This window comes from Harpia harpyja, chromosome 21 (genome assembly GCF_026419915.1).
Source record: "Harpia harpyja isolate bHarHar1 chromosome 21, bHarHar1 primary haplotype, whole genome shotgun sequence".
NCBI classification, from domain to species: domain Eukaryota; kingdom Metazoa; phylum Chordata; class Aves; order Accipitriformes; family Accipitridae; genus Harpia; species Harpia harpyja.
The window spans coordinates 8465639-8486349 of NC_068960.1; the positions used below are offsets into that span (position 1 = coordinate 8465639).

Genomic DNA, 20711 nt, shown 5'->3' on the forward strand with positions numbered 1-20711 from the left:
TGAGGGGAAGAGTCTTATCACCCAATCAACAAAAGCAATAGTGAAGAAACCTGCAATAAATAACCCATCTCCAATAGAGAAGCTGATGATCTTTAGCATTATGGCTTTAATTTTAAGCCTTTATAGGTAGATACCATGTTTGATTTCGTGGGATCTGTAGATAAAAGTCAGCTAGTTATTCTCTGTATCTGATTTTCCTTATGGTAAATGATTAAGGAATAGTAGAGTCTAGGCATATTAGTACATACTAGGTCACTTGTAACAAGTGGTAATATATTTTTTATATTAATACTTTTAACATATGAATTGCACATACTGCATACTAAGCAACAGATAATCCCAACCCTGTTTAAGTCACAGTACACTATATTCAGGTGGAATCTGGAAAACAGCAAACTGCCACTATATTCTAGTCTATTCTGTTAAGCAGGGAAAGTGCATTTGCTGTTTTTGCAGCTTTCCTATGCTTTCTGTACTAGAGTATCTAACAGCTATACTAATAAATTGCTGTGAACTTACAGTTACGCATTGTTCCGTTTGTTATTGAGACTACAAGGCTAGTATTTCGGTCCTTGTGCAAAAATCTTTGAAGTAAGGTCCTGAAGCATCAAACTGTTGTTCCAGGATATGCAACAAAACAAAAAAACATCCAATCAATCACAATGGTGACTTGAAATAAAAGAAGCAACTTGAGAAATACCCTCAAGCTTAAATATTTCCTCTAGTTTTAACTATCAGTTGAAAATTGAAAACAAATAGGGAACAGCTCAGGGCTGGATCTAGTTTTTCAGAACTGGAGAAAGGAGGAATGTCTGGAGTTTTTTAGGATGTTCTTCGTACACAGAAATTGCTGTTGGGATGACAGAATCTAAAATAGTTTCCCTAATAGATAGCACTACTTCCTTGCAGCTTCCACAAAAAAAATAGACAAATTCCCAGAATGATCTACCTCCAACTCTTTAATTTAGAGCTGCCTTATTTCTGCCTACCTCAGGATGCTACATAATTTTCTAACAGGCTCCACCAAAAAACTACTTGTAAAATGATTCCCTTAACCAAGACACAGGAAGGAATGAACCAGGTGTGAAGTTCTCTCTGCAGTGGGATTCTCAGCTTGGGAACAAATACTCATTATCCAACTGTTGCCCAATGAGTTTGAGAGAGCTAAGGAGCAGTGTAGCACAAGCTGCGGACTTCTTGGGTGGCCTTGGTTTTGTAAAGTAACTTTTTTTAAAAAACAGAACCTTTGAGAAATCAGTAGTAGGTCAAAATTCAAAACCTGATACTAAACATGGCTGGGTTTTGTAAACCCCTTTCAAATTAAAAATATTAATACTTATTGTACCTACTTAATGAAAAAACTTCAGGATTGTTTGCACCGAAGTCAACAACAGACCGTGAAACAAAATCAGTTACAGAAAGTACATACATCTGATGGGTTTGGGGTTTTTTTGCTTCAGAAAATGTAAGATAGTCACCAACGGGCCATGGCTGGAAGTGCCTCCTGTTACGCTGTGGGACATCTCCATAATTCCCAGTTCAGATGCAGATGGTGAAGAAGCAGTAGCACTGTGGGCAATCGGTGACAAAGGAGACGTGCTCTGCAGGCTTGGAGTGACACAGCAGAATCCAGCTGTAAGGCTCCCTGTTTCTTTTTACTGCCTGATTGATGTATTTAATGTAATTATGCAAGTACATACACACAATCATGCAGTGCCCTCTCTCAAAGCACCTTGTTATTTTTTTCCCTTTTCTGTCCCAGATTTGAAAGTCCTTGTCCATCAACTGTAACACAGTTTGCTGCCCACATTTCTTACAATAGCGCTTCTCTTGTATAATCTATCTTAGCTGGTGCCATGTCACTTGCAGAAGCCCCTCTCAGCCCCTGTTTATCTTCTCATGAAGCACTTCCACTTTCTGCACTGATAGCTTAGTTGCGCTTTTTTTATTTTTTTTTTTTAAAACTTGTTGATATTGTGTGTATCCCATTTAAATGAACTGCTGAGGGATAGAGTTTCTCTAAAGTAAGGTCCCAATCTAATGCCTGTTGATATCCACAGGAGTTCGGCCATTGAGTTTTCTGGGCCTGGAACTGACTCTGCTTATTTAAGACAGGTGGGCCTGGACTAACCTACAGATTTGACTTTTTTATGGACTGGGACAGAAATAATGAACAAATGTCCAGTAAAGTACGGAGAAAGGGACAAATAGTCCCAGTAATTTCAATAGGAATACTTATTTCCTACTAATAGACACATGCTGAAACACCAAATTAGGGTTGATATGCACTGATTTTTAAACCATATTTACAAGAAGGAAAAAAATCTAACAAAATACACTTCAGTGGAATTTGGACAAAAACTGCAAGAAGTTGAAAATTTATAGGAAATTTTTTTTTTTTCCCCTCCTGTTCAAACCGTTACAGTAGCACAGATTTGTAAGGCACTGCAACAGCAAGAACTGGAATACTGTCTCTGGAATCTGAAGCCCTGTATCAGTTGATTTTTGTGAGACTATTGCTCTGTGCAATCAAAACCAAAGGATTATTAAAAAAAAAAAGGCTCTAGCCCAGCTATTCAGAGACAACTAGGTGCCTAAATTCCAGTGGTTTCAGCAGAAAAGGCCCTGTTATAGTCCAACATAGCTATTTTCAAAAAGTTATATATACAAATATCTTTGAGGATCAGGGACCTTTTTTCTGTTCAGTTGTAAAGTTATGTAAGAATTATTCTTCAGCATCTTTTTCACTATCTGGGGTTTTTCCCATTTGGTAATAATCAACAATATTTTGTTGTGGAGTTTTTAACCATTGCTTCACAGTTCATCTTCCATGATTTGTTAGGGAACATCCTGGCTGCATGTGGGAACAGATCAGCCCTTCATTTCGATCTCAATCGGAGCATTTTACCAAGTGTGGGCTATTGCTAGAGATGGTTCTGCCTTCTATCGGGGTTCAGTGTCTCCAAAAAAACCTGCAGGTAACTACTTAGACTTTTTTTAGTACGGTCTTTATCTTACTACATTGTGTAAGCTCAACTACAATGCCATGTATGAAAAAGACAAATCTGTTTAGCACAGTCCTTTCCAATAGCTGTGCAAAACACTGCATATGAATAATACTCATGTTATTATAGCAGTTAATTTGCTCTTCACTTGCATGATTTCAAGTGTTTGTTTCTAAAAACAAGCTAGTAAAAATAAATCAAGTGTAGTGTCATTCACAGCTTTCTTGCACAGCTATGTATTTCAACTGCAGACATTTCCAAGACTTCTCTTACATAATTCCATTTTCTCAATGTTTTACTCAAGTATTTCTGACTTTTAGGTGACTGTTGGTACCATATTCCTTCACCTCAAAAACAAAAGTTAAAACAAGTCTCAGTAGGACGAACGTCCGTGTTCGTGTTGGATAAAAATGGTAAGGATTTTTAAAAATTATTTATCAATGTTGCAAAAAATAAATCAGTATACATCAGATTGCTTTAAAAAGGAGAGGCTAAGCCAGAGCTTCTGTGGACAGATTACTGTTGCTCCAAGAGGAGTAATATTTCATATTCAAAGAGATGGAGTAGGCAGCCCGCTTAATGACTGGTTTTGAAGACTTGGTTTTTGTTATATCTGATAGTTCCCTAGACAGCAACAATCCAGCATCTATGCTATTACTTTGGGGTGGGGGGAAAAGATAGATGAATCTTAAAGAGAATTGCATGGAAGGATTTGTCTGAAACCCTAGAATATGCAGAACTGAAGAATACCACGTTCCTGTTGCAAATCATTGCAAGTTAAATAATGAAGCATCCTTTTGTAAAAGAAACAAGCCCTTAGCACCAGTCTCCTTCCGAGATCTTAATCTCAAATTTGTTTTACTTCTCTAGTGCATAGTTCTTTATATGAACATTTTTCCCCAAGAAATTTTACAAAACAAAGTATTTGCTGGTTTCCAGAAAAGTTACAAAGAACAACTATAGAAATACAAATTCCAAAGTAGGAACTTCATTGTGTTTCACTGTAACACATTAGTCAAAGCCATAACGCATTTCCATAGAACACAGAAAGTATTAACTACTGATTTGTTATGTTGTTTACTAGCACTTTATACAAAGCAGACATCCTGAGCTATAACTGGGACTATTTATTTTATAGGCAATCTTTGGTATCGGCAAGGTATCACACCAAGCTACCCTCAAGGATCTACTTGGGATCATGTTTCAAATAATATCCGTAAAATGTCTGTAGGGCCCCTGGACCAGGTGTGTATTAAGCTTCCTTGTATCTCATTAATTTATTAAAAATTATGCTTAACATACTTTTGTAATTAAATTAAATGTTCTTCAGAATTATTTTTGTTTAACTTAATTTATTCCACAAGGTAATTGTCTAAATGCTGGAATCCTGATAGCAAGACAAAAGTCATGCCAATGAAACAGTGATACAGCCAGCCCTTTGTTGTAAAAAGCCTCGTTAAATTTTTTCCTTTTTTTTTTTAATGAGGCTATTTTATATATTTAATCTCTTTCCTGCCAAGTCTTACTATCTGGCAATGTTTTAATTGTAACACTGGTATCTAGTTGTTTGGGTGTCTCGCTGACTAAATTAGAGCAGTTTTGGCCTATTCAAGATCAAGACTAATTTCTGAAAGTGGACAAACAGACTTAAAACTTTCATGTCTGGGAAGAGCAGCATGAAGAACACATTTTACTGCCTCTCTCTGCTTTCTTGAGCTCTGGGTGATAGCTGACAAAGTGCAAGGAAGTCATAGTTTGAGCTGTGGGACTGTCTGCCATCGGACTGGTGTTCAGCCAATGGAACCTAAAGGCCTCTCATGGGATTATGGTATTGGGGTAAGTGCTGAGAGTGTAATACTGCCTGTCGTGGCTGAAACCAGGACACTGCCTAAAAGTTATATATCCAAATAGCCATGGGCACACTTAGAAAGTGACATTCTGCTCCAGCTGGCAAGCTTTCCAAAGCTTGGAAAGGAAATTGACCTTCGTTATTCAGTTTTATGTTCCTCTTTTAAGTTAATATAATGGGTTATGCAATTACAGCTGGGAAATAATTTATTTGCATTTGGTAAGTATTCATTTTAAATAGGTAATTTAAAAGTTATAATGGAAAAATTAGTAAAGTAAGTACCATTTTTTAAAAAATGATGCCAAGTCTGCACGTGATTGTTCCTCATTGTTGCTCCCCGTATTACCCTCAGTGTTTTGAGAAAGACTATTTCAAGGTTTTGGCCCCTTTTAAGTTGGTGGAAAACCTGCAGTGGCTGTTATGAACGCCTGACCCTACTAATCTCCATTCCCTGTAATAAAAATAATCCTCAAGCTTACTACCTATATACCTCCCTGTCAGGGAGGTATGTTGTGTTTTGTTTTGTTTTGTTTTACAAGGAGCCTTTTTTCTGATTCAGCCCAGAGCAGGATTACTCTCCTCATGAAAAAAATAGTATAAAACTAGTAGTGTACATAAAGCATCACATCAGATACTATAATCGCAGGGTGATGTTTCTCCTTTTCTATTTCTTTATCAATCTTTTATAGGGTGGATGGGAGCACATTACAGTCAGAGGAAGTGCAACTGAAGCATCTAGGGTTGCTATGCATGACACTTCTGAGGAAAACCCTGCAGTATCAAAGGATTTAGAAGACGAGGAGAGTAAAGGGAAAACAGAACACTCTAAAAGCCCTCTGATGGTCAGTGAAAGTCAAGAACTGGACAGAAATGCTGCTAATTGTTAACTTGTTGCCATTTACGTGTTGCAAACAAGCAGTAGTCAGTATAATTTAAAAAGAAACTAAATGTCTATAGCCTGGAGAGAAAAACATGACCTTTTCGTCTACTAATATATTTTACTGAACTGGAATTTGCAATTGGGGTATTTTAAATACTGATTTCTTCTACTACATCATGTGTAAAATGTGACTTGATAGAGCTAACAGTTTTGTCAAAGCAGGCAAGCTTTTTAGCCACAATGTATTTCTGACCCTTTACCATAGCTGCTACACCATACAAATGTGAATATCTTTGCAGGTGATCACTACTTTTTTTTTTTTTTTTACGAATATTACAGTTCTCTTCCCTACATTTCTCTCATATTCACACACCTTGCAGACTATTCTTTAAATACGTATTTGAGCGGAGATGAAGATGTCGTATCAATTTCAGTGAATTACAGGCAGCTCCAGTGATCTACACTGCAAACATAACTGGTCCTGATTGTACAAGCATTTATACATGCACATAACTTTGCTCATGTGAGTCCTGCTTATATAAGCATGTATTTCGGTCATGCTATTCTTGCTCCCATCAGTAAAATTAAATTCTGTACAACTCAGTATAGGGTGCAGTTACCAGTAAGGGCCCATTTTTGCTATCTTTGCTCACAATGAGCAGTATCTTAGTCGAGAAGTGGAACCACTGCTTTCAGCGAGACTATGCAGAGAGCATGGTCCTATTCAGTCTGACTAAAGAGTGACAAAATCTCATTCTAAATTGTCAGTCCAACTGGTGGTAAATCATGTTTTGTCTCCATCTTAACTGGAACCATGGTAACTGAGGTATACAGATGCCTACCTAATGAGGTTGGAAGGCACCAGACACTTGAGGAGTTAGGCTGTGTTCCAGATCATTGCAAATTACGCTTTCATAGTATAAAAGACAAGAGAAGGTCTTAAATAAGATTCTGACTTCACAGCGGTAGGAATACAAACCAACTTCGCTGATAGCACTGGAGTTTGCCAACGTATACTAATGTTGGTTCAGAATGAAGCTCTGCTCTTTGAGTAAGTGATTGATTCATCCCTTCTTCCAACACAAAACCACTTTTTATTCTCAAAAAAAGCTTTTTTTTCTGGTTTTTCTTACCATAATTTGACTGTGGTGTGAAATTATTATTTGAAATCCAGTCCTTGAGAATTGCTGAAAAAGCCTTCTCTCCCGATAGCTTCAGGAAGGCACCACATTTTTTTCCTGGCAGCAGTTTACAATCATTTTTCCTCTGTGTGTGTGACTATATATGAAGTTATTTTTATATGATGAGCAGTGTGGTGTGGTCTCAGTACTGTATTTGTAGAAGTAAAATTTATGTTTGCACGTATTTAAAGAATATATTTGGTATTTTAATGCCAAGGAAAGCACTGTTTCCAAGTCAAAATGTGAATGAAGAGTCAAGATGCTTTACTGTTTAAAAAAACCTGTTGATCTTGCCAGTATGTGATTATAGATTTCTGGTTTATACATACCTTGTGGGAGTACCGTAAATAATGTGTTTCCATTAATTACCGTAATAGGTTTTGCATAACTTGCACAGTATCTTGTCCAAATAAATAACTTTATCACACATATTTTTAGAGAAATATTAGGATTGTATTTTCTCTGCATCTTATCAAAATATTTTTTCTTTTAATTGTCAGTGTTTACGTATCCAAAAATCAAACTGATTTCATATAATAAGCTTTATAATGTACCTTTGCTTTTTTCCCTGCATTGCCAAGTTTCACTTACTTTACTGTAAAAAGCTGGGTTTAAGTGAAAAGATAAATTATGAGTACTAAATATTTGCCTTCTGAAACTATTATTTAGAAAATTATTTAAAAACATAGTGTCATTGTTATGGCTAGTTAAAGTGACTTTAAATTGAAACAATTTTGAAAAATAAAAGTAATTTATCAGAAAAAACTGCTTCTTATGAAATCCCTTTTGACATGTTCTAGAAAGCAGCACTTTGTAGCAAAGTACCGTTGTGGAACTAGCAGCTGTCATTCCATTAACACCTATGATGTCCTGTGCCTGAATATTCATCAGGGATGCCTGTGTTCAGAGGAGTAACCTTCATGTATGTCCTCTGCTACTGTATTTACAGCTAGATGTTACATGACATTTTGGGCTTAATGTTTGAAATAATGCCTCTGCTTACAGGAAGTCCTGTCAGAAATACACTGCTACATGCATTTGAACTCCATATTTGTAACAGTAATTCAGTAAAATCGGTTCTTAAAGTCATGTGCGGTTCTTCATCAATAGCACTGTTAAAATACTGTTTTTCCAACTCGTTGGCTTCCTTTGCCAAAGTAACCAAATAGCAATTCAAACAGGGCTATCCCATAAAAACATTTCAAGAACAGTATTTAGTATCTGGAAACTCTCAGATCTCCCTTATAATGCACTGGTCTAGCAGACTAATGACCTTTAAAGAATCCTACAAAAAATGACCATAATCTACAAGTGCTTAGTCATCATTTACTCTACGACACACAGAACCACAGAATTTAGGCTGGAAGGGACCTCAGGAAGACATCTAGTCCAACCCCCTGTAGGGCTAATACATTCAGGTTGCTCCAAGCCATGTCCCGTCAATCTCCGAACACCTCGAAGGACAGCGGGTCCACAACAGCCAGCTGACACTAGTATTTGAGGCCACCACTGCTGCAGCCCGGGGCAGAGGCCCCAAGCCCTCTCTGCAGCCCACACCTGGGCACCAACGTCTTTCCCTGGGGCAGAGGTCCCTGCTGCAACGCGGTGCCAGGTATCCTGCCCTGCAGCGCCTTCACACAGGCTCTAAGCTGTCCTCAGCAGAGCTGCGGGGCCTGCCGCTATGTCCCGGCCCAAGCCGGGGACCCGTGAGTCTGTCCCCTTCCTCCCTCCCTCCTCAGAGGCCGGCCACTCCCAGCAGCATGTGCCCCCGAAGGTGCCAGCAGCAGCGGCCGGAGCGGCTGCGGCAGCCGCAGCGGCGAACGCCCGCCCGCAGCCTACCGGCCAGCCGCTCAGCCCGCCCGCGCCGCGCTCCCTCAGAAGCGGCACGGCCCGCCGGCTCCTCTCGCGAGAGGACGAGCCCGCCAAAACGCCTGAGGGCCGCGGCCCTTCAGCGCCGCCGCCCGCTCCCTCGCAGCAAAGCGACGTCGCACCAAAGCGCCCACCGCTCCGGGCCACGCTCCCCGCCCCGCCGCGCCCCTTCCCGGTACCTCCTCGCCACCGCGGCTCGCTTGCTCCGCCGGCGGACGCCGCCGCCGCCGCCCTCGCAGCCGGGGAGAGCACCTGCGGCTGGCGGGCCAGCCCTTTCGCCGCGCCCCTGACTGGCGGGAAGCTGGCGGCGCGAGCTGCTCGGAGCCGTTGGAGGGACACGCCGAGGTCCCCCCCCCCCGATCCCGATCCCGATCCCGCACCGGGGTCGGGATCATCTCCACCCTCCGGGGATCCCCAGCAGGGCAAGGACGCTGCAGAAACGGCTACCCTAACCTGCCCGGCTTCTCCCCGGGTTACAGCCAGCTACCGCCACAGGCACAGCCCGAGCAGCCAGTCACGCTACAATACACCTCTCCCACCGGTGCAGGTACTGGTACTGGTACTGGTACTGGGCTGTCTGTTGTTGCCAACAGCCCGCCAGGTCCTGTTTGCATTGACCCATATGGTGAGAAATGGCCACGTAACAACCAGCGTAACCAACTTACCTGAAGAGATGCTAAAACAACTGAAAGGAAATGCCTTGGTGTTACTGATTTCTCCCATTATAATCAGACAACATATAAATACGTTAAGGGCTTTACCAATAAGGAGCAGCTGTTGGATGAAGTACGATACAGCACTGTTACGGCAAGTCAAATCTACAAAACTAGGTAATACTTTCATTAACACTTGAGTACTAGCAGGGCTAATCAAACTATTTTAGTGTCAAAACAGTTCAGAAACTAAGAAAGTCCAAGTCAAGGCAGGATCCAAATAATTTCTATCAGTCATCTCCAGTAAGGCAACCACATGTATAAAACATTATGTTGTTCTACATCATACCTGTAGATCAGTATGGTGGGGAAAAATTCACATCCCTTGCCAGCCTGTCTGGGAAACCTTACCTTTTAGTCCGAATGAAATTGTCATGCTATCAGCCCTGCTGGAGCAAAACAAATAGAATGTTACAAACTACGCAGCTCAGTATAACCCTTCTGTGATGGATCCAATAAGCGCTTCCTCAGCCACCGTTCCTCCTTGGATAGCCCTACTTTGCAGGGAGAAGGACCATGCCACATACTATTATCCGTCCTACCAGTGCACGAGATGCCAGATTCTACCTTTTGTATCCACACCACAGAGCAACAGCCATCCTGCCAGCATAGGACTTCGGGGATGTGGGTAGGAAGAGCTGTAACACAGGGGGTCCACAGGCAGCACAGTTCCAGCTGAGGGCACCTCAGCTTGTTCTTCAGGTATGAGATACAAGAGGAAATGAGAGTTCCTCAGTGACATAAAACTTTTCACAATAAGATGGGGGGGGGGGAGGAGCTCATTTTCCTTTTTGAAGAGTTCCTGCTTCATTTATTGTGTTTCATAATACCATGACCTAGCACTAACCCAGAAAGAATCCTGATCAGATTACAGACATCATTAGCAAATTATTTGTAATTGGATAGATCATTGTCTAACTTATTACTATACTAAAACATTTTTATCGTAGTTTTGGCAAAAGTAGCTCATTTGTCTCTTATTTATTAATTATTTGTATTACAATGGCACCCAGAGACCCACTAAAGAAAAACTCCATGAGGCTGGATGCTCTGGAAATATAGACCAGAAAACGTCCTTACTCTAGAGAGCTTACAATCTAAGAAAGCTTTATAGATGTTTACAGTAACAAGTACTTTAAAAGTTTTTATGCTTTGCAAGGTTCAAAATTATCAGAGCAGATCCAAAACACTCAAGATAAATATTCAGATTTGGTAGCCGATTTCCCATACGTGGCGCTTCACTCATCAAGTTAGTCAAATGTTGTCATCAATTTTTCCTCTGTAGCAGGATAGATAAGAACAGAGTTGCTGAAAGGTTGGTGAACAGCGCTACAGCCAAGATTCTCAAGCTTTAGTGCACTCAGGTGACATGGGCCTTAAATGCTCAACTCGCAACCCTTCCAGGGAGGGTAATTTTCAAAAGTTACTAAATGTTTACTTTCAATTCAACTACAGTGTTACAGGATAGGTTTCCAGACCCTGACACACCACACAAATATATCCATTAAGCTCTGAAAAATTCTTACAGTTTAAGGTAATTTTTTAATGTGCTGTATAAGCTATAGCCATGAATATTACCTGTTTGTCTTTTTAAGAAAAAATAGGGGATAGCTGGAGGCAAAAATAATCTCTTGAAACCTTTATGTACTGACATGTATTATCATGCAAGAAGGAGAAAGAATGACCGTAGTAGCTAACTGTTGGTGTTTTGGCTGAAGCTATGAATCTATGTGGAATATTTTTGTAGATGTTCCCCATGATCATCATCCCCATGTTGCTGTTGATAATGCTGGTACAATTTGGACCCCCAGGCTCCCCCCATCCCTTCTGCTGCTGGAAAGTGTCCGTTGGACATATTGAGTATAATGGAGGTCAAGGATTTAATGTAATTTTTGGCCAGTGTGAGAGTCTCTATTTTGGAAAGTTTATTCTCAGCTCTCACATGAGGGATCACCTCCCTCAAAGCCTGAAATGCATTGTTGAGCTTGTGCATTCTCTGCCTCTCCCGCTCGTTGCTTTCCAGTCTCCTCAGATGCCTGTCCTTATTGCTCCAAGGATGCTTGGCTCTGGCTGCAGCGATCTTGCTGCACTCCTTGTTTCCCCCATTCCTCCTTTCTTTGTGTTGCAAACATTTCACCAGTTCTTTTTTTCTCATTGCTGACTCCTCAGAAAATGCTTCTTTGTCAACAGTATGCCTTTGCTTCTTTCCTTTGGTTTTAGTCTTCATGTTTTGGTAGATGTACTGGTATTAAGCATCAATGTGCTGTAAAAACACGACACAAATATCTTTAACTGTTGCACAGTTCCATGCTGAACAAATGATCTGATGCAGGTTTGATATGTTTGTTTACTTGTTCCCTGCTGGAAAACCATCACTGGCTCTCAATTTAGCGATGTTCATTTTAGACGCTGTGAATATTACTAGTTAAGATGACCTGTGCAGATGAACAGAGGAGAAAATACTTTCTTAGAGAACAACAGATCCTCCTTCAGCTGGAAGGAATAGGTTACAGAGGGAGCAGAGCCCAAGTGAATGGAACCATTGAAACAAAGATGAAGTGAATCACCTAATGGTGTCCTCATGTATGGGAAGCCAAGTGAAAAATAAACACTTCTCTACTTTCTTATAAGTAGGCCTCAAGCTGGAGAGATTTCTCTTCTCTCACTGCACATAAGAGAAACTGGTCTCCAAGCTGATCCAGTCTTCCCACGGGAAAAGTGAACCACAACTCAAAAAAATATCAGGAATACAATGGTCAGTAGGTTTGATAAGACATTGCCTCTGTTTTTTGAGCTCATGCTTCTGTTTTCTCCCAGCTCTAGTTACCACAAGTTATAATAAAACCATACACCGCCTCATTGTACTTACGCAGGCTTATCTGTGGGTATTAGACAGAACCCTCAGGCTCTTACTCAGAAAGTAGTTTCTCCTTGAACTCCTGGTAATCGTTTTTTTGTAGGAACAGGCTTCCACTATATTTATGAGCAGTCCACTAGAGGGAAACATAACACACTAACTCACACAGAAGCTTGGAAACCCCTAGCCAGCAACGTATTTTCACCCACAACGTTTCTGCATTCTGGGCTAGTCCCCACCACACACACACACAAAAAAGCACTTCCCTCTTCCAACAACAATCAAATAACGGTGGGGTTTAATTGCAGTTTCTACCCCTGTTCAATAGCAGCAGAGCACTATTTATTCTCCAGGTTATCCAAAAAGACACAGCAACGTTACTTCCTCACCTGTTAGCAAGGCAGATGACAGCATTGAAAATTTTACCCTCCCTCAGCCCAAATTCTGTGCCAACACTACATCTGAAGACAGCAGCCTCACAGCAACCCTGCCTCTAACACCAACCATCAATGTTACTGAGAGTCTATTTCCAAAATGCTTCCTTCCACTTTTCTCCAGCTCATATAGTCACAGAAAGGTTTGGTCTTAAAAAAATACTTTTTTTTCTGATGCTATTATGTAGGAGCATTTAGAGTTGGCGAGCCAATAGTGATAATAATTTAAAAAAACCTAGCCACAGGTGCTTGACTGTCCCAGTATAGGACACCAACCTTAGCTGGAGCAGGTGGTGACCAGTTCCCGGGTGTACTGCAATAAATATCACTTCCTCTCTCATTTCTTTAGAGATGCCTTCAGCTGCTCGGCATTCACAATGACTCAGTTCTCTGCCTGCGAGGGCACCCTGGCCATCCCCAGGTTCCTTACTACCAGGGAAGCAACTTTGCCAGAAAGGACAGGAATTCACAAAGCAGTTTGGTTAGGGTAGCACCCAGGTGACGAATGCCGAGAGAAAGACAGCACCAAACAGCTCGTGTTGCGGGAGCCTAGAAGAAATGCTAGAGACACACGGATCTCTTAAGCAAGAAAATAAGACTAAAGCCAAGCACTGGATTTGTTCTGGACTCTTAGACTAACTCACTTGGCAGAAAAGGCATGACTGGCAGGACAGAAAAGTAAAGGCAGGCACAAAGGAGACCAGTCAACTTCCCCCCTCCAGCGCAAAACGCACGGCTGGGGAGAGCAGAGAAGTGAGCAGCTGCTGTTTGAAAGGAAAACAGGCTGCAGGACTTGGTGAAGAGGAGGTTCGTGGAGGCAGGCAGCAGAGAAATCTGGAAGAAAATCCAAGAGAAAGGGAGGTTCAGCAAACTGTGGGAGCAAAGTAGTCTTGAAAACTGCAGGCTGGGGATAAGCAAATGGGATGGCACAGGATATAAGATGGTGCTTCGCTGGCCAAGGTTTGCTTTTGGACTGCTGCACACTGCTGTAACCCTGAGAAACCACCCTCATGGAGCCACAGCTAGGCTGCTGGGACCCCCAGGGAGATGGCATGAGTGTGCAAGGAGGGAACCGAGATGGAGAGGGGGTCAGGAGCAACAGACCAGGATGGTCGAGAGAAACCAAAGAGAGAGCAGCCAAATACCAACAAGTCTTCCACCCTCTGCACCCGTCCATCAGGGCTGGCCTTCCTCCTCTGTGACTTACCGCTGCCACCAGCTGCGGAGAAGGTGCCTAGGGCCCGGGGGGCGACATAGCAGAGACCCGTGGGGCGCCAGGAGCAGCGGGAGGGTCTGCGGGGGCAGCAGGGGCGCTGCCCGTCCCCTGGCCTGAGCCAGGGGCTGTCAGCGGGACCCGCCGCAGGCGGAGAGAAGAGCCCCGGGGAGGAAGGGGGAAGCGCTGACGGGAGGCCCCCCCCGCCAGGCAGGCGCTGCCGCCGTGCCCGCGGGCCGGAGCTCAGCCTGGAGCGGCGGCCGGGCCCCGAGTCCCGCCAGGCAGCCGGCGGCCCCGCTGCCCGCCGCGCCCGCAGGTGGCTGCGCTGCCCCCGCCCGCCGCGACACGTCGCTTTAGCGGCGGGGGCGGGCCCGGGCCGGGCGGCGCAGGCGGGCGTTCCGCGCTGAGCTCGGCGGCCGGCCTGCGAAGTAACGGTCCTTACGGAGAAGGGACCCCCGTAAGGCGGCACACGCCCCTGCCGAGGCGAAGCACCAGGTCCCGGCAAAGGAGTCGTGCAGGGGGATGTGACCCCCAGCTATTGCCATTACCCTTTTTACCCCCGCGGAGGGGGGCAGTGCCTGGAGATAGCAGCCGGCACAAGGCTCCCGGGTTTTGGATGGGGACGGGGCTCTCGGTGAGAACAAAAGGGCAGGGGGGAGGCAGCACTCTCAGCCAGCACGGCAGCAGCGTGTGTATCGAGGCGCTGCCACCGGACTGACGGACGCTAACCCAGGCAGATCAATGTCACTACAGGAGGTGTCAGTCCAGTACTTCAGCGGGTGGAGTGTCCTCGAGTGGAGGAGGAAAAGGTCTGTCTCAAGTCTCTTCTGCCAAGGGCTGTGCAAGTTATCACAGCACCTCCGTGAAAAAGGCCCACAGACAAAGCACTTCCATCCCTTGCAAGAAGGCTGCTGATGATAAAGATTGCAAGTGCTCAAATTCTTTGGTAACAGGTTCTATATAAGATGACCAATTTAGTGCCATGGGATTTCTTACATCTGTTCTCAGTTAATGACCACTGTCTTGGTCAAATTTCAGCCCAGTAGTTATATTTTACCTATTGAAGTTAAGTCATCTTGATATCAGTTTCTCATTCCCAGGTCTTGAGAGTTGCCAGGACTCAGAACAGCTGCGATACAATGTGGGGGCTTCCACGACAGCTTCTATTAACTACTAACATTGCTGCAATGTGTCGTCACAACCTTAACAGTTAACAGGTAAAGAGGAAAAAACAGCACTCTCCTCCCGCCTCACAGAGTGCCCAGGCTGAAACAATCTCCCCCTCATGTGAAAGGAGCTACCGATACACACAAGTACTACATTTACCTGGCCATCTTCAGTCCATTCAGCACATGCACACTTAGATTAAAGAAAACAAGAAAATAATCTTCTAGAAATAAACTCAATGAATACTAAGAAAACATATTATTAACCTGTTTTCTGGAGGGTACTTACACATTTTGAAATCTCCATTCTTCCTACAGATGCTTAATTCTAGGATCAAAAGCAATATTCAGTGTTTAGAATTACACTGTATTTCAAGTACTGCTTGTCTACTGACTGCACATACACGTAACCTGAAGTTCGCACAACGGTGATACGAGAAGAAATTAAAGGCGACTACACTACTGAGTGTCGACTCATCTGCTGGGACTGTAGCGCTGAGCTTTTGGTACTTTCTCAACCTCTGGACACTAACAAATATATCTTACAGTAGAACTATACTGTGGACCTGATTCATTGCTGGCATGTGTATAAGAATGAACAAACAGACAAAGAGATTATAAATATATAACTGTATTTTATTTTTAATATTAAATATTTTTAAATTACAAGCAGTTTCTTGAATCACACTATGCATGATAATCAATATACAGTAGAAATTACAATTTAAAAATGTACACAATTTAAAGACATTTTGACCTGAAATTTCATTAACTATGATATATTGCCATAAACCTCATACCTGTATTAAATTACAATAGGAAAACCTCATACCTATGATTTTGTTACATAGTTTCTCATTTACAAATAGAATTAAACATAATATATACACACACATCAGTACCATTTATCATTTAAGTTACACCTACATCTGTGCAAGTTCAAACAATTTCATAAACAAAACTAACTGTAAGTCATATTCAAGTTTCTGAAAAACAGGCTGCTGGTATTACAAATACTTATTTTCAATAAGTTTATATGATGTTTTGACTCTCCTCTAGATTTTTTCCAGTCTTGTACCAAAACCACTAACAGACAAGGATATTTCTGTATGACTTAAAGCTGAAGTAATTTTGTACACTCCATTCTTATTTAAGGCTATTTCTTATAAGGCTAATATACTTAGATTCCACCTTTCACCAACTCCAACAAAAATAGCCATGTCACTAACACCTGACAATGCTGACATTTTAGCATAGTGCTTAATCATAAAAAAAAGTCTTTCTACCAACCAGCCTCCTCATGAAAAAGATCGAGTACTACATAAAAATCTGCTAAAAATACTGATAAAAAGAATGAGGCTTAAATGGCTTTCATTAGTGCATCAACAAGGATATGAAAAAATGTTTAATCTGCTCATTTCCATGAAAATGGCAGTTTCCATAAATGCAGTTATACACACAACATATCTGCAGCTTGGGGATTTGGGAGAGTACAGGTGTTCCCATTAAAACTGGACACTCTTCTCGCTCTGTTGGCTTCTCACTACAGATCCTCATTCTTAAACAAACTTCCTTAGGTGGGAAAAATCAGATCTTTCAAATAACTTTAGTAGCCAAATTGAGACAATGCCTTCATTATTCAAATAATCAAGGTATTCTACTAGAGAAGGAATTAAAACGTAACCAGTCCTCATAATAAACCATTGAAAATAGATACATGTACTTCTAAAACGGAAACCATACTTAAGTAGCTAGTGCAAGAAATTACATATAGTTTAACCAATGATTTGTAACAAATCCCCTTATAATGTAACACGTTGGAATTAACTGATTCATCTTCATTGTGCCACTGACTGCTAGGCAGATATTTAAATATTGCGAGTAATTAATCAGATTTTTAACTATAAATTTTTCCAAAAAAGACCGTTTATATTATTGTAATCCAGTCTACTGGATTACTGAAATTAAAATTCATGTTTAAGTGAGGTGAATCAACTTTAAATATTTATTTCTCTTCATTGTACAGCTAAAAAGGACACTACCTTGCTTAATATCATACACATCCCAGCTCGTTTTGGAAAAAATGCTCCTTTGGCAATTCATTAGCAATGAGTCCATTTAGACAAAGGAGTAAACTTTCACTTCCTATGTAAGATTTTCTTTAAACCCTGGTAGAGAATAAAAATCTTTTATTTCCATCAAGCAAAGGAAATTCCTGACGTGCAAGATAAACATCTGATTTTCCAGAATTATAAGAAACAAAATGCACAACCAACTGTAACATTCTGGAGTATAAGCTTTTACTTAACCTTGGACTATATTTTAAATCAAATGATTCAAAATTAAGGCTGAACTCCAGGTCTGATAGATTTTCACCAAGCCAAGGCAGATAAGCCCACACATTCTTTGCAGACCATTATGGAGTTTCCTTCTTACTCTGGTGAGAATTATAGCAGACAGATGAGACACCTCAATGTAGCGATAGCAAGGAGTTTAATGTTGGAATTACGGAATTTCTAAGCAATAATTTATGCACAAAGTCTATTACCTATATTTTAAAATACCGAGAGCAGCACACAGCTTCCTTAAACCCGCTACAGTATATACTGTAAGCCTGTATTAAGAACTACTTGGCTTTGCCTCTTAAACGATGTTTTGGGAAAAGTCCATGAAAAATTCAGTTCCTCACTTCCTACAGAAGAACAGTTCTGATTAACTCTGAACCTGAGTGCCTCATCAGAAAGAGTTATCTCAACAATACATTGGCAATTTTAAATAACATTATAACTAAATCATTCCCTTTTGATCAGTATGGAAACCATTCTGGTTAAGGGCTAAATAAAGCTGGGGGAAAAAAAAGCAGTTAACGTATTCCTGTCATTTTAAAACATACTTAAAAAAATCAAAATGCATATATAGAGGTATACAAAAACAAACTTTACACATCTGAAAATATCTAGTCCTCCCATACTTCATGTGATGAAAACTCTCTGGTGACTGGATCTGAACACTTGGACCACCATTATACTGAAGCCCTGCCAAAATATCCACTAAAATACAAAGTACTTAGTAGTACATTTGTATTTTAGGACACTAAAACACAAAGCCAGATAAACTGTTCCTATCAGTTTTTCCTATAGATCCGCAGCTGCATAAGGCATTCCAAGAGGTCAGGGATTTGTTTCTCAACTGAACTCACTTTGGAGTAATAATTAAGGATTTTTTTTTTCCCAAGCAGTTTAAAGGATTAAACTAGCTAAATGCATGGTAGAGTATGAAGGTTAAAAAAAAAACAAACAAACAAACAAAAAAAAAAACCCCAAAACCCCAACCACATTACATTCTCTTCCCTACAGACAGCTTCAGAGCAAACTTTACTATACTGCATCTTTTGGTCAGTGTGCATTTCAAGATGTACCATGGAGCCTTGCAGACATCTTAAAATCAGTCTGGCCTTATAAAGGGTACAAAATGGGGTATTAACCATTAATCTAATTCTTATTTGTCATAACATCACTGAGAGGTAGATTTACCACAGGCCTCTGAACAGCAGCCCCAGTCTGCAGTCAGCAGAAGAGTGAGCTTCAAAATTTACAGAATGTACAACTGAAGGGCCAAGTGTGCCCAAATCCAGTCTATTGAAATTAGTCTTTTTAGAAGATTCATAAATTCCACGGTTTTGTACAGCCAATTTTTCCTCTTCTCTCTCCAAGGCAGAAATTGTAGTAAAAGCTGGAAGGCCCTTAATTACGATATAGTCAGATACTATTACAGTTTAGAGCAGTCAGTAGGATCATATTCAGGAATTAAGAGACATTATCTCTTTTAATCTAAAAATTCCAGAGCATATCATATATTCTTTTCCAGTTTCCTATAAAACATGAACACTATCAATCTATAATCATTATCATTTAGAAATGGTACTGAATATAAGATTTCAGCAAGTCTAACATAACACTCAGAAGTTATGTATGTTTTACAAGTACCGTGCATAGCAAAGGCTACAAAAAAGACAAATTAAACTGCATAACTGGGCCAATTCAACTTGTCTTATTTTCCTTGAAAGATTTAAGATTTTGATTCTGTACAGCATCAGGAAATAAAGGAAGAATAATCCATAGTGCAATTGTAATAAGCAAAGTAATATGTAGTGATATCTTTTTGAATAAATATGGCTCACTACTGATCAACTATCATTCATACAGTTTCAGCAACACAGCCACCTGTTGCACAGGACAGTTATACACAATTCTACAACAGGTGTATGTTCAAATAGATAATGAACTACATGGAAAAATATAAAAAGAATATTATACAATCTCATACATAAACCAGACTGTAGTGTAATTGCTTTACGTGTTTCTTAATTTATCTGAAAAATACTTCAAGTACTTGAAAACAGCGGCAGAATCATCTTTCAATGAAAAGCAAAATTGCACTGATTTAAAAATACATTACAAAGTTAAATACACATTCAAATTAATGTCCTGATTTAACATTGCTTTCAGTGTTTTCTTTCATTTCTTAGTACTTCTTGATTACCTGTGTTACTCCAGGAGGATCCAGAGTTTAGATAAAGAAGTTTCAGACACAAAGTCTGTGTGTTTTATGTATGAAGTCCAAGGAAGTTTTAATTCATTTAATCTTTTTCTCCATCTTCACTGCTTCCTATTAGTGGAGGAAAGGTCATAAGGTACAGTGAGATTCTTCCGTACAACCCTCAATTCTTTGTAAGACTCTTGCTAGAACTTGGCATTCTGCTGTTTCGCACTTCCAAGTTTTGGTTAATCTTTCCCTACGGCTTTCAACTACTGTAAACATTTGGTACATTTATACATAGACATCTGCTTAAATCGCACAGTTCAATGTCACTTATTAGGACGCGTAAGGCAATGTAGGATCTCCAAAATAATCTCTCTTATCTGTAAGTTACTAAGCAGCAAACATTATCTAATCAATAAGCACAATACAAGAACAATACAACTCTATATAACACTGATTACGTATTTATAGACATTGACCATTAGCAAGGCTCAGCAATCAGTAATATTTATTTTTAATAATGCAACATTTAATCAAGATTAATAATATGGTGAAATGATTCAAGTCTGCTTACTTCTGCTTAACCCTCAAAAAAATGTATCAAAGCTTTAAAAAAAGCTTTTTTGTTAGACAAGAAAGCTTCTGTTAATAAATACTGCTAGTACTCAATATTGCTATGAACAGATTGTTTGGCTCTCCTAACAGCAACTATCCTACTCGCAGCTCTAGAAAACACCGCAATTCTTGAGAGAATGTCAAGAATGCACTTTCTAAAAAGCAATATGAAAAGAAACTGAACTGTAAAATAAGCTTAGACAACAATGTCAGAAACATTATGTTCCTAGCATCCTCACCCTGTGCAATAAAAATAAAATTGTGACTTATGACAGTACAATAATGAGAATTATTCAACTGCCATAGAGTGGCAGCTATACAGAAGTGCTTAAGGACTGCATAGATTTCATTTATATAAATATAGCACTAATTTTTTGAACAGAAAAA

General features: G+C 40.6%; 3 protein-coding genes across 6 annotated transcripts in view; 1 reads left to right on the top strand and 2 right to left on the bottom strand.

Annotated features, from left to right (window-relative positions):
- TECPR1 (tectonin beta-propeller repeat containing 1) overlaps positions 1-7680 on the top strand; it is a 28269-nt gene extending 20589 nt beyond the window's left edge. For 2 of the 3 annotated variants that reach the window (XM_052772785.1, XM_052772786.1), the window contains 6 exons: positions 1461-1635; positions 2843-2978; positions 3326-3418; positions 4144-4250; positions 4722-4841; positions 5544-7680. In XM_052772785.1, the coding sequence (XP_052628745.1) occupies positions 1461-1635; positions 2843-2978; positions 3326-3418; positions 4144-4250; positions 4722-4841; positions 5544-5741 (829 nt within the window). In that variant the 3' untranslated portion in view covers positions 5742-7680. Of the gene's footprint in view, positions 1-1460; positions 1636-2842; positions 2979-3325; positions 3419-4143; positions 4251-4721; positions 4842-5543 lie in introns of those variants that run through there. The other variant, XM_052772787.1, reaches the window with a different exon arrangement.
- Positions 7681-10279: 2599 nt separating this feature from the next.
- BHLHA15 (basic helix-loop-helix family member a15) lies at positions 10280-19818 on the bottom strand. Of its 2 annotated transcripts, none has more exons than XM_052772715.1 (2): positions 19710-19818; positions 10280-11760 (listed from the first exon to the last, which is right to left on the bottom strand). In XM_052772715.1, the coding sequence occupies exon 2, from the start codon at positions 11722-11724 to the stop codon at positions 11224-11226; it is 501 nt and encodes a 166-aa protein (XP_052628675.1). In that variant the 5' UTR covers positions 11725-11760; positions 19710-19818; the 3' UTR covers positions 10280-11223. The 2 variants fall into 2 exon arrangements, with proteins under 2 accessions (XP_052628675.1, XP_052628674.1); XM_052772714.1 differs by lacking the exon at positions 19710-19818 and adding an exon at positions 13996-14131.
- The window catches only part of LMTK2 (lemur tyrosine kinase 2), a 44385-nt gene continuing 39456 nt past the window's right edge, over positions 15783-20711 (bottom strand). The window contains exon 15 of the mRNA XM_052773412.1: positions 15783-19835. Within this exon, the coding sequence (XP_052629372.1) occupies positions 19807-19835 (29 nt within the window). The 3' untranslated portion in view covers positions 15783-19806. The remainder of the gene's footprint in view (positions 19836-20711) is intronic.

Coding starts and splice junctions, on each gene's coding strand:
- BHLHA15 (XM_052772715.1), bottom strand. CDS start 11,724: ATGAAGACTAAAACCAAAGGAAAGAAGCAAAGGCATACTGTTGACAAA.